The sequence below is a fragment of the Mangifera indica genome, chromosome 4 (genome assembly GCF_011075055.1).
Source record: "Mangifera indica cultivar Alphonso chromosome 4, CATAS_Mindica_2.1, whole genome shotgun sequence".
Taxonomy (NCBI): domain Eukaryota; kingdom Viridiplantae; phylum Streptophyta; class Magnoliopsida; order Sapindales; family Anacardiaceae; genus Mangifera; species Mangifera indica.
In genome coordinates this window covers 2,939,014-2,955,771 of record NC_058140.1, presented here as the reverse complement: position 1 = coordinate 2,955,771, position 16,758 = coordinate 2,939,014, and the positions used below count along the sequence as shown (strand labels likewise).

Below are 16,758 nucleotides of genomic sequence, written 5' to 3'. Positions count from 1 at the left end.
ATAAGCTGCATATATACATCACACTCTATTTGAAAATCGAATTATAATAAAGAAAAGTACAAGAAGAAAATTGCATGAGATCAAGTTCGCTGTTCAAGTGGCTTGAAGAATCCATTTTCTTACGTAATTTGTCATCACTCTCGAGTATTTTTCTAGATACTTTATTTTCGGATAAGATTATGATCAAACTAATATTAATATTGCTACATTAGATGGTATTTGAATTATTCTGAATTAGAAATAAAGTAAATAATTAGGAAAAATGCATAAAAGCTACATTAAAGAAGTGTCTATCAGCAGTGAGTGACTAGTCAAGTGAGCAAAATACAATTAAACACACTATCCACACGAAAGATGTTAAACAAATCATCTATTCACATGTTAGTCTAGATCAATACAAATATAAGTCTTTCATTCTGAGACAATGTGTAAAGTAAATTTTGACAGTTTTCATGATCTCTTCAACTTATCATTCTTGTCTCCCACTCTTATGGGATCACGCATCATTATCTCTGATTTTTATGAGATAAGCTAACAATCATATTCAATAAAGATTTAGATTCAATTTATTATGATATAGGTAAAGAATGAGCTCTTTGGTAATACAAATTGATACTTTGTCGTTATTCCTCAAAAACATATATAACATAATTGGATATAAACTCCAGAACAATGAGTCAAATTAGTTTAAATAAAAATATTGATGTGTTTATCTCATTGATCACCTTAATATCGTCCCCTTGGAAAGTATCACATCTTTGATCCTATATACCTCTCATTAATGCAATTTTCAATACCAATAAGTTTGTAAAAACAGTTGGTAAGTGCAACATTGGGTTTTTATCTAGACACCAACTTTAATCTTAACCCCATCCTTGTCTCCAAAATTTGGGGGGGCAAAGATGGGAGGAAGAACACCTACACAAAAAAGGCAAAATCCGTTACCATAACCATAACCATCTATCCATTCTCGTAACAATTATTAATACTTACGAGAAAACTTTTCTCAGCTCTGCTCTATCCCCTAAATTTTTATGGGATTCTCTATTTGGTGGGTGGGTTTTTCTATCATCTTTGTACAAGTTATGCATGTAACCATTGAAAATTAGAGTTAGATTGCATCAATTTAAATTAAAAAATTTCACACAATAATTGAATTTTTTTATTTATTCCAACTTAATAATTTCTATTCCATTGAAAATTGTTTGTTAATGATGTTTGTTCATCATTAATCAGGAGAGAGTAAAATTAATGAAGGTGTTAATTATGATGTTTTCCATGTGCCCAACTTTGATTAATTGGATTGTTATAATTAATTTTCTGTTCACATTTGACACCTCGCCCACCTACAAAAAGATATCAATGATTTCCACCTCCTACCATTTCCAATTTGTTTGATGACTTCTTTAATATATCCCTGATGATGCCTCTTAACCTCCACAACCTACCCAGATTAATTAAGCAAAAAGTTATTTAAAAAAGCCAAATAACTATTTCCCACCAAAGGTTTGATCAACTGAATCTCACACTTTAAATTTCAAATTATCAAATTCCTACCCATTGTCCACTTCTATTAATGAATCTATTAAATTTTTCTATAAATGATCTATTTGTATTTTTATTAAAATTAGAAAACTGTTATTAATACTTAAAAATTTATATATCAACTTCCTAAAAATATTAAAACACAACTAACTTTAAAATATTTCATTTTAGTCAATTCTTTAAAAATATAATTATCAGTTTTGAAACTGTTGAGTAGTATGTTAAAATTTTAAAAAATTCACAATACCCTTCAACTTTTTAAGAATTTTCAAAACCCCATGATAAATTCATTAACACCTCTAATATTTTAAAAAATTGTAGTTTACCCCCAATTTTGAAAATGAAAAATAGAAAAAATAAAGAAATAAAAAATACATATAATAGTCTTCTTACCTTTTCATTTAACGAAATTTATTAAAAAAAAAAAAGATGACAGATGAGATCTTGTCATTTCAACAAACCTTAAGTAGAAATTAGTTTTTTTGGCCTTAAAAAAAAAAAAAAGCACCCTCAAAGAAGAATAGTAAGACATTAGCAACTTGGCTATGGCAAATTTGAACAACAAAAGACAAAAAAATATTCAAGATAATAGTGTAGCACAACTCATGGATGAGAGGGTTGCTTTCTGAGAAATTTAATAGAAGTTATTAATGAGATTAATCAACTGCTCCATTGTCATTATAATTTTCTTTGTGATCAGTCATTCTAGAATTGTGTATTTAGGAAGACAAAGAGTAAAGAGACAAAGAGAAAACAGAATAAATTCTCAAGGCGTGGGCGCTGCATGCAAAATTTCTACAACATGTGATTTCACTCCGACCATTTCAAAACAAAGAAGGCATTAGTCTTCATTTGAGGCCGACACATTTTGCCTTTATTATTATTCATTTTTTGTGCTATAGTTTATATATTTGTTCGGCTTCTTGGAAAAAGTTGGCGCGGAGATTAATTAATTTTAATGGTTTTTTTCTCTCTCTGAGAAGGTGATATCTGGTGGAAAAAAACAAATTAATTTGGCGTATCTTAAGTGCTTATATAACCCACCAGATTCTATCATTTTTTTAATAGGACAACCTGCATTTCAAAAGTATATAAACAAATGAGAAAATAACCTACGTGTGTATTTTGTTTGAGTAATATTTTATTATTAAAAAAGAAAGATTATCTTAAAAATAAATTACGTAAAAGATTACTGAATATAAATTATTATTGTATTTGATAAAAACTTATAGGTATAAATAATTATTATGTTTAATTAGAGGTAATAAAATAATACTAATATATTGATTTACTTAAATGTTCTTAAGTATAATTATTTTAAAATATTTTTTTATATTATTTGTCATACTAATTAAATATAAGGTTATTTTTGTCTTTAAAAAATAAAAAAATAAAGATATAATTATAATAAAATAAATATTATTTTGATAATATTTAAATACTTAAAGTGAAGGTGTAATAAAATTATAAATTATTACTTATATTATCTACTACATCACTATTAATAATAAAAGATTATTAGAATCTTTTATTACTTATAAACTAAATAAAATAATGTAAGTAATAAAATATAAGTATCAGATCAACTTCAAATCTAATCGAATTTATTTTATTATAATGACAACACAATGAACTTTCTCTTAAGCTATGAATGTACATAATTGGTATAAAATAAAACAATCAATTTACAAGAGTAGTATTTATTTACCTCTAACCAAACCCCCCTAATAATTGTTCATTTGTGTTATGTCAAGCTAAGCAGTCGTTTATTAGGGACATTATGAATTTTTTTTTTTGAAAAAAAACACTACTGACTGGCATTCATAATATAAGAAAATGTTTGAACCCCAAATTGTTTACCTTGCGATTTATAAATAACCTTACTTCACGAAATCGTAATAGGTTGGCCTCGCATGCACAAACATTAGGTCAAAAATATGAATCATATGTAAATCAATATATTCTCCTGTGCACACAAGATTTATCATATAAGTAAGTGATTTTAAATTATAGTTAAAATTGTAATCGATCACATAATGATATATTATTTAAATATTTAATTAAATACTTAAAATTGAATACACACTCTTTATATTAATATTAAAATTGAATAATTACATTCCACAATTTAATTTATCTTTACATATATTAAGGTAGGTTAACCATCAAGTATTTGAGTCAATTATTCTTTTATATTTTATTATATCCTTATTTTTATGAGTGTGTGAAGTGTTTGGGAAGACAAGCAAGAAAGCTTTTTTTTTTTTTTAAATTACTAATCAACCAACTCTCTATAATTTGCATTAAGGTCTACTATGATACTAGTACTTAAATGATATAAAGATTCGCATACCATTTAAATAATATAAACATGTAGAATTTTGATGCAATTACAATGAAAACTTTGACTTAAAAGAGATTTATATATAAAATAGAAAAAAGTAAATGGATCATAGATACAATAATCATCATTTTTTGACTTTAAGATTTAACAAAAGTGATAGAATTATAGAATTCTTTTAAAAAAACTCGTGAGTTTAAACTATATTATTTTTATAACTAAAATTAGATTAACAGTAAAGTTGAATAATTACATTCGAGAAATTTTATTTACCTTTACATAAATTAAGGTAGGTTAATATGAACACATATAATTTCCATACAATTATATTGAAAATTTTTGACTTAAAAGAGATTTATATACAAAATAGAAAAAAGTAGATGAGTCATAGACGCAATAACAGTCATTTATTAATATTAATTTATGACTTCCGTAACCAAGTGTTAGCACCATATCATTAAAATAAAAATTTTTATCGTAGTTTTGTTTAGAAAATTAAAGATGTAATCTTTCGCAAGGTGTGAAAATTAGAGATTTTTTCGTCCCACTATTTCTAGGTGACGAAGCCTTTATTTGCATTTTGAATTAGTCAATGGACATATGATTTAACTAACTGTTATAACCAATTGTTTATGTAATATTATTTTTGTGAGTTTGATCAAATAGAAGGTTTGTCACATAATATCTATTATTTCATGAGTTTATTTTAATATATAGGCCAAAAGACTCATTTCCACCCCAGATTTGGTGTTTTTTCAAACTCTCTCTCATTTGATTTAAAAAAATTAAAATATTTATCTTTTTGTTAAAATTTTCTGTTAGGATTAAGAGTAAAACTATTATTTAACAAAAAATTTTATCTTATTTCTTCTCCTTAATTTAAAAAACTGACAACTTTCCTCACCTAAAGTTTGGAAAGTTGTATTTTTCCTCCTAGGGTTTTGATTTTTTCCAAGCAACCAATCAAGGAAGACCGTCCGTCGCCTTCCCACTACCTCCCTCTCTAGTGGTTTTTCAACGTAAAAACTATTAAAAATCTTATTGAAATAGTTGAATGATGTCATATATATATAGGCGTCGCATTTGAGCTATAATATATGTTAAGGCTAACTAATCTTATTATAATAAATGTTTTATAGTGTAACACAAAATATTATTATATATAAACATTATATTTGTATAAAACATCAAATGTTGAACGTAATCATAAATTATTAAATTATCACTCATAAAACTCCAATAAATATATTGTCACATAAGAAATTATGATAAATTTGTATGTAATAGTAAAACCTTTTACAAGATTTATTTGATCTATATTGTCTTCATATTATTAAAGTCAAAAAAATAATAATAATAAGAGACTCATTGCCCTTTCGTATATAACTGGATTTCTTTAATTTTTCCATTATCTTATATTATGAGTAATATTATGTTCACTTTAATGATATGTCATTATATGATTTAGTGTTATTTTATCTTTTTTTTTAAATCATCTAATTATATGATAATACATTATTTGAATATTTAATTGAATATTCAAAATTAAATAACTACAGTTGTATTTGAGCAGACCTTGTTTAAGTTCAAGTTTAACTCGAATGAGTCCAAAACGAGTTCAGTTCAAGCGAGCTTGAACTTGAACTCGAGCATAACAATTCAGTATTTTCAAACTCAAGCTTTAAAAGTGTTTAGCTCATTAAGTCGTAAACCTAAAAATTTAATATAAAATGACATCGTTTTGATTAATATATATTAAAACAATATTATTTTAGTATTGAACTGAGCTTGAAGTTCGATTTGAACTCAAACTCAAACTCGAGTTGAGCTCAAATCCAACCCTACGTGTTGGACTCAAAGCTATGTAGAGGAATATGAATTATAAAATACATGTAACGGGTGTAAAATTCTGACCATAGAGAATATATTTGATTGATAGACCATATACATTGCAATTTGCAGTTAAGCAGTGGAAATATCGTAATTCGATTTTGGTTCTTTAGAAAGATGCTTATTTTATGATGTATCTGGTAAATGTGGTCAAATATGGACAACCACTTTCATGCAATACGGCATGCCCAATTGGAATAAAACGGCACACTGTTTATGACCCACTACCACCAGCAGTAAAAAGAGAGAATACGATACTTGATTTTTAACTTCTATATATACGTGTGGAATATTTGATTTACATTTGTAAAATACCATCAAACTTCCCTATTTGAAAACAAGTAAAATTAATGTCTTAGTGCTTGAACTTAAGAATTAAGCGACTTAGAAAAAGGTTTTAAACAGTTCGATTTAATACGATTTAAGCATTTTTTTAAATTAAATAAAAAGATAGTTTAAAAGATTTCAATCCATACTATTTTTTATTTTAATCCAAACAAATCCAGATTTAAAAAATATAATTTGGATTACGGTTTGAATCTATAGAAAATCATTCACTTTTAAATATTTTGTATTTCATATATAATGATCGAATTATAGTTCTCTACGATATCAAATATACATGTAAAATAAATATAAAATACATATACAATAAACATATAAAGAAAATGAAAAATATATAAGAAAACAAGTGGTACACCTAATTGTTTATTAAAAATTTTTGTCAAATATAATTTTATATTTATGTATTTAAAAAATATAAATTACAGATTAATTCAGGTAAAAACCATCCATACCATAACTTAAATCATAAAATATTTTTCTAAAACTAATCAATTCAAACTAAACTAAACCATCATAATTTTCAAATAGTTTAGTCTAATTTTACCTTTGAATCAAATTAGACATACCCCAACTTTTGTTGATTTTTCCATGTGATATTTTAGATTTATAAGCAATATATAAAACAAAAATTTTAATATAAATAATAAATGTTTTAATTATAGCTGTAGACGAGTGTGGCCTTTTAGGTCTTTTGAATTAAATATCCAATTAGTCCATCTAGAGTTTTGTACCAACAGAGAAGGATCGACTTGGATAATTTGCACATGTTACAATTATTTTAATTGAAGTCAAAAGAACCCTTTATAGGAAAAATTATAAATTAAGAAGAAAAAAAAACGTTTTTATCGAGCAAATTTAGATCTAAGAATGCTTGATGAGCTAATTTACTGTATTAAAAAAATAGAAATAATAAGACAAAAATATTCGAGCTTGCTTGGTGCATTTCTGCCCTGTTAAATTTAGGACTTTTTTTTTTTTTTTTGTGACAAACACTCTGCCTCCCCTAGTGACCTCTCATTTTGGAGGTAAACTCTCTTTTTTTTTCAATGACAAACTTCTTTGTTAGAAACAAAAGATATCGTTGACAAAGATACTGTCTTTGTTATTATCATTGACAGTATAAACAATATCTTCTTTAATATAAATGAGCATATTTGTTTTCGTCATCGAAGAAGGGAGAAAGTTTGTTGCCAAAGAAACTCTAGACGTAATAAAAAAGAAATATAACTTTTTCAAAACTTAAGTTTGAGAGAAATTATTAATTTTTAAGATTTATAAAAAAAAAAAAGATAAAATTTTAAAACTGACGAATTTAGTTAACTTTAACAATTAATAAATAAGTATTTGAATTTTTAAAAGATAGTAAATAAAAATTTGGGAAAAGAGTAAATTTGTAATGGAAATAAGTCCTTTGGCCTTACAAAAAACCCTAATCTTGAATTCTTACTTGTGAAATAGTTGATAATGTACTTCTTCGTTTTTTGTTAGCTTAATTTCAGGAAACATGTTTAAAGCCTCGAAAAAGTGGGCTTTTTTGTTTTTTAAAATATCTAGAATACAATGGAGTGTGAAGTCCTAACAAAATCTAAATCACAACTACTACATGTGAGAAATCTATTTCAGACTATTTAAAAGAAGAATATGAATGAATATTAGCGATTATATACTTTGGATGAAAGGATTTATTTAAAATAAAAAGTGTTAATCTAAGAGATAAGTATTTAATTAAATTACAAGAACTATCATATGAATTAAAACAATCCAGAAAAATGTAATATAACTATTTTAATGAATACTTGTTAAAGGAATGATATATTTATAACCTTATATGCCCTTGTGTAGTCATAAAGAAACTAGTTTTTGGGTTAGCAATCTTAGCAATATATATTGATGATATAAATTTAATTATAAATCTTTAATAACTTATAAAAAAATGTTAAAAACCTAAATAAAGAATTTGTAAAATGACAATTTATCCTTTCCAACTAATAAAGAATATTGATAAAAGTTGGATGATTAATCAGTATTTAAGTTTTTGCAACTTTACGGATAGAAGTTTAGAAATAGGGATGACAACAGGGAGATGTGGGGAGGGGATTAATATTTCCATCCTCATCCTTGCAAGAGATATCAATCATCATCCTTGTTACGAGGATTCCCTATTTTCTCTTTGCAAAAAAAAAATTTTTTTGCGATCCCCTTCTTATATCTGTGAAAAAAAATTTTCTTCCTATATTTTCTAAACACAATATAAATATATTAAATAGCAAAATTAAGTAAAATTAAAATTAATACACTAATTCAAATGTTACAAATATCATATATTAAATACTTTTATATACACAATAAAAATATAAATAAATTTTAAAAACATAAATAGTATAAAACAATAAAAATATAATAGTATTTTAAGTAAAAATATTAATATTAAAGACAAAGATGAGGATAAGAATGAGGATGGGGGTGAGGTGGAGCGGGGTAACGAGGAAACACATATATCTTCATTTTCAATTGTAAAATTTTTTTTATTTTTATCTCATCTCTTTTTTCGTTTATATTGGATGATTTTCTTGTGGTTAGAATTGAGAATTTTGAATCCAAATCAAAATTATCATTTTTATTTAGAAATACACTAAACTAAACCGTGGGTGGGAATAAGTCTTTTCGCCTTACTACAATACATATGATTCTAGCCTAGGATTATTCGTCGCCATCGAGTACTCAAAAAAAGACTTTAATTGCGGCTTTAATTAAATTATTTTCCCCAACCGAAGCAGATGCTTCCATGCTCTCACACGTGGACATGTTCTCTCAAGTCAACTTTCATGAATGCTCTCTCCCATCTCATTAGTATTAATCCCCCAGCCGCGTGGACTACAGCAAAAGCTCCTAAACTATTCTTAGGAAGCCACACAGAAGCTAAGCTTATAATTTATTAATTACAATCACCCAACAGGTCTGATCAATTTACCCCTCCGTTAATATAACATAACATCAGTCCATAAAACTTTATATATTATAATAGATACCCAAAGTTTGTTGAGATGGTAAACTCTCGTCTTTTAAGTTTTAAAAAAGTTACAGTGTGATCCATCATTTATCTATATTCATAAATTTAGTTAAACGAAAAGATAAAAAAATCATTTTGCACAGATTTTTCGCTAAACCCTAAATTCTAATTTTTTTTTATTTTTTCGGTTTTTCTTTCTGTTTTCTTTTTTCTCTGATTTTTTATTCTTACTTTCCCCTTATTTATTTATTTTTCCTTTTCAAAAGTTTGATGGATAAACTTATTTTTTGAAAATATATAGGAAGTTAATGAAATTTTTTAGGAAATTTTTCAAAATTTTAAAATTTTAATATACTCCCCAATAGTCTCAATACACTCCTAAACAAATGACAAAAATATAACATTTTTAATATAATTAGAGTTTTGATATTTTTTTAGAGTTTAAATAATAAATTTTTAACTCATAAAAGATATAGTAATAATTTAATATTTGTATTAAATATTAATGACAATAAAAAAGTAAAATAATTATTTAAAAAAATTGAATAAATTCATTAACAAAAGAGAATGACGGAAGGATGGATAAATATTGGATTAAAACTTAAAAGATGAAAACTTGTCTTTACATCAAACCTTAGATGGGAAATAGTCATTGGCCTTTGTATAAATTATTAAAGTGTAAAGTGTGTGTATATATATATATAATTTATTATTATTTTATTTTTAATTTAAAATCATTCAATTATATGATGATATATCATATTTATATTCAAATTACATAAAAAAAAATAATTACATATAATTTTATTTATTATTAAGGTTTGTAGTCACATCATACGCTACCCACCATCCACGGTGTTAGTTAATTTAACTTTAATTTACTCACTTTCGTCTTCTTCTTCCCCCTTATTGGATCCCCCACCATTCTCTTAATGCCCCTATTGCTTTCCCTGTAAATATTTCTATTTATAGCTGCTTTATTTTGCCAACTCTAAACTCCTGTCAAGCTAAATCAATCTTCTTCCTTATCTAAAACCAGTTAAAACTCTGAGTTATCCCTTTTGTCCCGTGGGTTTCTTTTCTTGTTCTCTTTCAACAATAAATCCTTAACAAACTTATAAACTCTCCTTCTTTGATCTCCCTTTGAGGTTTTCCGAAAATCTTGTTTAAAGATGGCAGTTTGTTTGGCATCTCGAACAGGACGACAGCTCCAGAGATATGACAATCTGGGCCGTCGACTAGTTGTTGGGTGAGTAGAATTTTGATTTGTAAGTTTGACTGTTTTGATTCTCCTACTTCCTGTTGTTTAATTCTGATGGGAAAGTTTTGGATTTGCAGATGCATTCCTTATAGATTTAAAAACGGGGAAGATGGAGTGACCAGTGATGAATTGGAAGTTCTTGTTATTACTTCTCAGAAAGGTCGAGCTCAAGGCCTGATGTTCCCCAAGGTAAACAAAAAACTTGATGATTCAGTTTAATCTCCACAGATTAAACTTGAAAGCTCATGATTTTAATAGTATCTTTGTTCATGCATTGATTTATCAGGGTGGATGGGAACTTGATGAATCTCTGGAACAAGCGGCTTTAAGAGAGTCAATTGAAGAAGCTGGAGTTCTTGGCAACGTTGAGGTGAGTATATTTTCAAGCTTTCCATAATTGTATCCTTGGACTTTTTGAGTCTAAATTAACTTTGCATAGTATTTAGAATACCAAATTATAAGTTTAATTTATATACAAAATCAAAATTACGGAGATAAAAAAAAACTTGTAGGAGTTATATTTCTAAATGACCTTTGAAAATCACTTGGAAATATTGGTGTTCTGTTCCTAAAATCTTTCATATGATTTGAAAGTTACAATAATAGTGTTTGGGAGTTTCGGAGACGGAATATTGGACTCTCTAGTCAAAGGTCTAATAACTCAAAAACTCATATTAAATTATTTATTACGTTTGTGAAATCTTAACTTATTTAATACAGTGATTATGAGTCTGATCACTGTATTCGGAGTTTATCCATCAAATAAATACAGATGGTCCAATTATTTAAAAAAAGTTTTTTTTAAACCTATTCATATCAAGATTTGAGTCAATGGTAGCCCATATTGAAAATTTTCTAATATAATTTTAATATCTTCTTTTTACAGCGTGAACTGGGCAAATGGAAATTTCTAAGCAAAAGCCAAGGCACGCTTTATGAAGGCTACATGTTTCCCTTGCTTGTTAAGGAGCAGCTTGAACTATGGCCGGAAAAAGATGTCCGGCAAAGATTTTGGGTAAGTTTCCGGCCACCTGAGTCATTAATTTTTAACATAAATGAAAACTGGAACTTATAAATCGGGTTGGTGAAATGATTGTGCAGATGAGTGCGGGTGAAGCAAGAGAAGCTTGTCGCCATTGGTGGATGAAGGAAGCCTTGGACATATTAGTTGCAAGAGTCACATCGCCCATGAAACAAAATGAACAAGAAGAAGAAGAAGAAAATGTAATCTCTTGCTTGTTGAGCTAGAAGAGAGATCAGATCAATTTGTAAATAGCAATTAATTTTTGTGAGAGCCAGTTATTCAGTTTCATTTTCTAGACTTTGTAAAAAAGATGGAAAAAAAAACTACAAAAGAAGAAAAAAAATTCAACTGGATCGAGGCAAATGAAGAATTGTATTTTAATTCATGGATGAAGAGAAGATTCAGTTGAAGGAGAGAAATATATAAAGAAGAGAATTGTAGAAATTAATCTATCCATAAAAAAAATGTCCTACTTGTAAGCTTTCAAGATCAAATAAATAACAAATTATATAGATGCAACACTACAACTTGATATTATACAATACATTGATAATAATATGGAAAGCTATTACAATAACTTATACGAAGATTTAGCATATCGATTAGGGATGGCAACGAACCAGGTACGGGACAATTACTCTTATTCTTGTCCTCATAAAGAAAACATTTCCTCATCACTATTAAGAGGATAATAAGAAATCTTTGTCCCTTCTCTATATAGGAAAAAATTTCTCGATCTCTTCTTCCTCTCCCTATCTCCGCGTGGAAAATTTTCCTCCCATTCCTATCAGTGTTAAAAAAATAATTAAATATTTATAATAATTCCAAACTTTTCAATATTTAAGCGTTTGAGGGACAGACCAAGGAGGGGATGGGTTAGGTTATATTTACCTCTATCTCATCCCCAATTTTGGGAATTTTAATTGTTTTTATCTTTGTCTTTGTTCTTATTAAAAAATTTATTTTTCATTCAATAAAAGACGAGCCAAAGACTCTGTTTAGAGAGTCAATTTGTCATCCCTAATATTGATGACTCATTAAAATAAGAATTATTTATTATATGTTTCAAAACTTTTGAAGGGCAAAAACAATTCATAAAATTTTCAAATAAAACACCTTTACAAATGCTCATTAGTTAAAATTTTTAGGCAATGATATTGTCTAGGTATTATTTTAAAAGCCTCGATAGAAAGTGTTATTCAATGAATTAATGTATTGTCAGGTCAAGCATGAAGCATCTTATGTTGCCATAGGATGACTGGCTCTGATTAAATCTATGTACTTTTTTAGTTAGTGGCCAAAGGCATAAAAAATTTTCAAAAAAAAAAATCGATTATAGGGTAGACCGAATTTTTATTGCGTGTTAGAATATGTAAAAAAAAAACTTAGTGGTAGAATCTTATACACTTAAAAAAATAAATAAATGTCATGTCATCTCTAACAATTATTTTTTTTAAATTATTGTATTATATCAAATTATTAAAATTTTCAAATAACTTTTAATATATAAATTTGACATTAACACCCTCTTCTTCCTTTTTCATGCTCATAGTATTTTTCTTTGCAAATTTTATCAACAATAAAATTATGTATTCATTTTAAATATATAAATATATATATACTTGATATTTGTTATTGTATAATTAGATGAATTTGAATTAAAGATAAAATAATATTCAATCACATAATAACACATATAAATGTATACTCATTTATCTATTTAAAGTAAGTATAAATAATATGTTCTTTTGTCGATTTCATCAAGTTTGTGGTGGGTTTGAGTTTTGGTAACTCAAAACTAACCAATCACAAGTGATTCTTCTCCTTCCATTTCTTCTTTTCTTTCCATTTTCATTTTCAAGATTTTTCTTCTTGTTTATAGGTGGTTATGACACTTGGGAAGAGATTGAGTTAGTTATTTCAAACAAAATTAGTCAATATGGAATAATACTACATAAAAAAAAATCAATGTGACAAAATAAAACACTAAAGTTAATTGTGAAGAAAATCTTTATTTTGGACCATAGTCCATTCATATATCTTTCACTTAAAACTCACATTGACATTTTAGAGTTCGCAATTTATTTAATAGAGGTGAGTGGGTCTAAGTATTCTATGAATATAAATATCACAATTCAACTCTTTGGATCTAACGTCTTTTAGTTTGACTTTATTTGAAAATAATAGAAATATCTTGATATATTATTAAAATATTGTCTATTTAAGTTTCAAGACAATATAAATTGTAAAAATAATGTTTATGTTGGACCTAAGTCCGCACGTAATTATTTTTGGGTTTTCGTAAGCATTTTTCACTTAAACGCACGTCTTGATATCTCAGAGTTGATGATGTATTTAATAGAGTTGAACAAGTTTGATAGTGAATGTAATTGGATCCAATGTCTTATAGTTAAACTTTTTTAATACCAATAAAAATATCCTAATACACTATTAAAACATTGTTTGTTTATGTTTCAAGACCATGTAAATTTGCTTTGGGGATCACATATATAATCTTCAATCAACATGTATTTTGGTAGTTTTAAGATCATGTAAGTTTGTTTTTGGGCTTACATATATGTTTTTGAAATTTGAGACCACGTTCTTGAATACTTTCGAAAACATTAGGGACAACATTCAATAACTCCATATTATTTAAGCTTAATGATAGCCTATAAATAATAAATAATAAAACTATGTATATTAATTTTTGGTACATAAATATATACATATTTATATGTATTATCGTGTGATTGTTTATTCTTAATTAAAGATAAAATGTGATGACACGTATAAGCATATACATATTTATATACCTAAAATAAATACATATAATATCACTCAATAAAAAATTACTTAAAATGAAAAAATAAACATAATTCTAACCAATTAACCTAGTAATAGGTTATTAGACCTGAGGTATATCATACTCAATATAATTGGTTCGATTCTGAAAATGACAATATAATTTAAATGGATTTCTTTCATTAAAAAAAAAAAAATTAACCTAGTGGTAATGGGAAAACTTTAGAAGAGACGTAACGATGCTTTAATTAATTATGCCATTGATGGATGCATAAACCGAATCCAATTGCTTAGATATTTATTCTTTGAACGAAAGGTCAGTTTGGCACTATGGAAATTTGGTACAAAATTATTTTATTGATGTCCACCACACACTATACTTCTTCAATGGCACCATAATTATTGTTTTGAATATTTAGAAAGGGAAAGATGCCGATATAACGTCACTTTTAGGTAGGGTAAGGTTTGCTCTCAAGCTAAGCATTTGGGCCCATATGCAACACTTTGGATCCGATTCCCATTAGGAGTGGATTTGAGCCCAAATAAGGGTTGATTCAAAATTAATTTGAATTCAAAAAGTTTAATTTGAATTGATGATGAGATTATTGGAAAAACCATCAAAAAAAAAAATTAGAAGAGAAAAATAATGGTCACTAAAGATGATAATGGAGAAGAAACATCGCTAGGGAATAAAAGAAGTCATTGAAAAAGAAAAAATATAATAAAAAGAAAGATTATTAGAAAAAAATAAATCTATTAACGGTTTTTCAATTATTCATTAGATTTGATTTGAACAGTAACTCAAGTATGAGTTATTTGAGTCAAACATTAAGTTGAGTTTAAATTGGCTCTGTTTAGATCTATTCCTAATTCTCATTCAACACTTTATCTTTATTTTGAAAAAATAATAGTTTTTTTTTTATGATATTGTCGAATTCAAGAAATTTAATACATTTTTACAACACCCCTATTTAAGTCAGTAATTTATAAGGCCTTAACAAATTCATTTGTCAATTAACATATAATTTTTTCCCATATCCTATTTATATATTTACTTTTCACATTTTGTAATAATAAATTACATTTACCCATCCTAGGTTTAGCAAAAGCTCACTTCCAACTTCTTGAACAATTATATAACACTCACACCCAAATTGCAACTCCTTTATATGAGAATTGACGGTAGAAAAACGTAAAAGTCATTTGAGTTTCCTAAAACCATAAATGAAAAATTTTTTGAATCGAAAATTTAAAAAAAAAAATTGGTTAAAATCAAACTAGGAATCACTTTGTTTTGTCTATGATACTTACTTATTTAGAAAAAAAAAAAAATTGAAAAAGTAAGACTTCGGTCAATGTGATATAACTTGAATTGTCAAATTAAACCTTGGTTTGTGCAATTCAAGTCAAATCACAAATAAAATCTAGTTGTAATCGCATTAAGCTCGAAATCTGGTAAGAATCTCACTCGAAAACTAGAAGTTAACTCTTGTTGCATTCCAACATTAGATGTTTTTGAGTCCAAACTCTTGGACCTGAAAGTCTTAGCTAAGATCTTACTCTTCGAAACTTCATTGTGACGAGCATCCAACTCTTTTTGCTTTGAAAATCTATCACAATTTCCTTGAGTTTAATCTTGAACTTCCTAAGAATTTGAGTGGCATACTCTTTTTATCTCTTGCTATAAATTAGATTTTAGTCAAGCCTAGTTTCTTCATAAATCTTGGTGATCTTGCCCTGCCTATTCTTTCCAATTCCTTCTTCAGAGGATCATGATACAAGTGATGAGACAACCAAGATGTTCTTGGTGCTACATTTGGTATAGTTTCATTTGGGTCACATTGTGTCTAACCATAAGGTTCGACTAATGTAATTCAACATAAATCCCCTAATTGCACTTTGATGGGTGCAATTCAAACTAAATTACATCTAAAAAGTTGTGATCTAATTAAAATTGCACTAGGCCAAGTGCGATATAATAAGAGCACACCTTGTGATTTGTTTGAAATCTCACTAGACTATTAGGTTCGACCAATGCAATTCAATCTAAATCTCCGAATTGCAGTTTGACTAGTGTATTTTAAGTCAAATCATATCTAAAAATAAGTGACTTAACTGAAACTACACTAAATGAAATACAATCCAACAAGATCACACTTTTGTTAAAGTAACTTTGATCAAACACGATTTAACTTGAATCACACCAAACCAAGTACAACTTTAACTTGGTGAGATTATGGTCAAATCATCGATGACCACTTTTTAAATTTTAATATACTTCAAAATTTGATTTATTTAAGATTCAAAATAGGAAAAGCTAAAAAATGAAATAGTTAGAGGTATATAGTCTTTTGAAGGGGCGAAAAGTTAAGATTTTGAGAATGCAATGGGAAAAATGTAGTTTACTCTATTAACAATTTCCCTATGTTTTATTTTCAACTATAATAATTAAAAGTCACGTAACAATTTCTAATGCGTGACTTTAATTTATTTCACATTGTATTTATTTTTTTATGAATCATGTAAACACATGGAAG

The 16,758-nt window shown here is 27.0% G+C and overlaps 1 protein-coding gene across 1 annotated transcript; it reads left to right on the top strand.

The window, feature by feature from the left end:
• The first annotated feature begins 10,020 nt into the window (after window positions 1–10,020).
• Window positions 10,021–11,826, top strand: LOC123213380 (nudix hydrolase 17, mitochondrial-like). The gene is made up of 5 exons (XM_044632809.1): window positions 10,021–10,380; window positions 10,470–10,581; window positions 10,679–10,762; window positions 11,279–11,407; window positions 11,494–11,826. The coding sequence occupies exons 1-5, from the start codon at window positions 10,304–10,306 to the stop codon at window positions 11,638–11,640; spliced, it is 549 nt and encodes a 182-aa protein (XP_044488744.1). The 5' UTR covers window positions 10,021–10,303; the 3' UTR covers window positions 11,641–11,826.
• Window positions 11,827–16,758: the final 4,932 nt, after the last annotated feature.

Coding starts and splice junctions, on each gene's coding strand:
- LOC123213380 (XM_044632809.1), top strand. CDS start 10,304: ATGGCAGTTTGTTTGGCATCTCGAACAGGACGACAGCTCCAGAGATAT. Junction 10,763..11,278: donor GAGTTCTTGGCAACGTTGAG/GTGAGTATATTT, acceptor TTCTTTTTACAG/CGTGAACTGGGCAAATGGAA. Junction 11,408..11,493: donor ATGTCCGGCAAAGATTTTGG/GTAAGTTTCCGG, acceptor ATGATTGTGCAG/ATGAGTGCGGGTGAAGCAAG.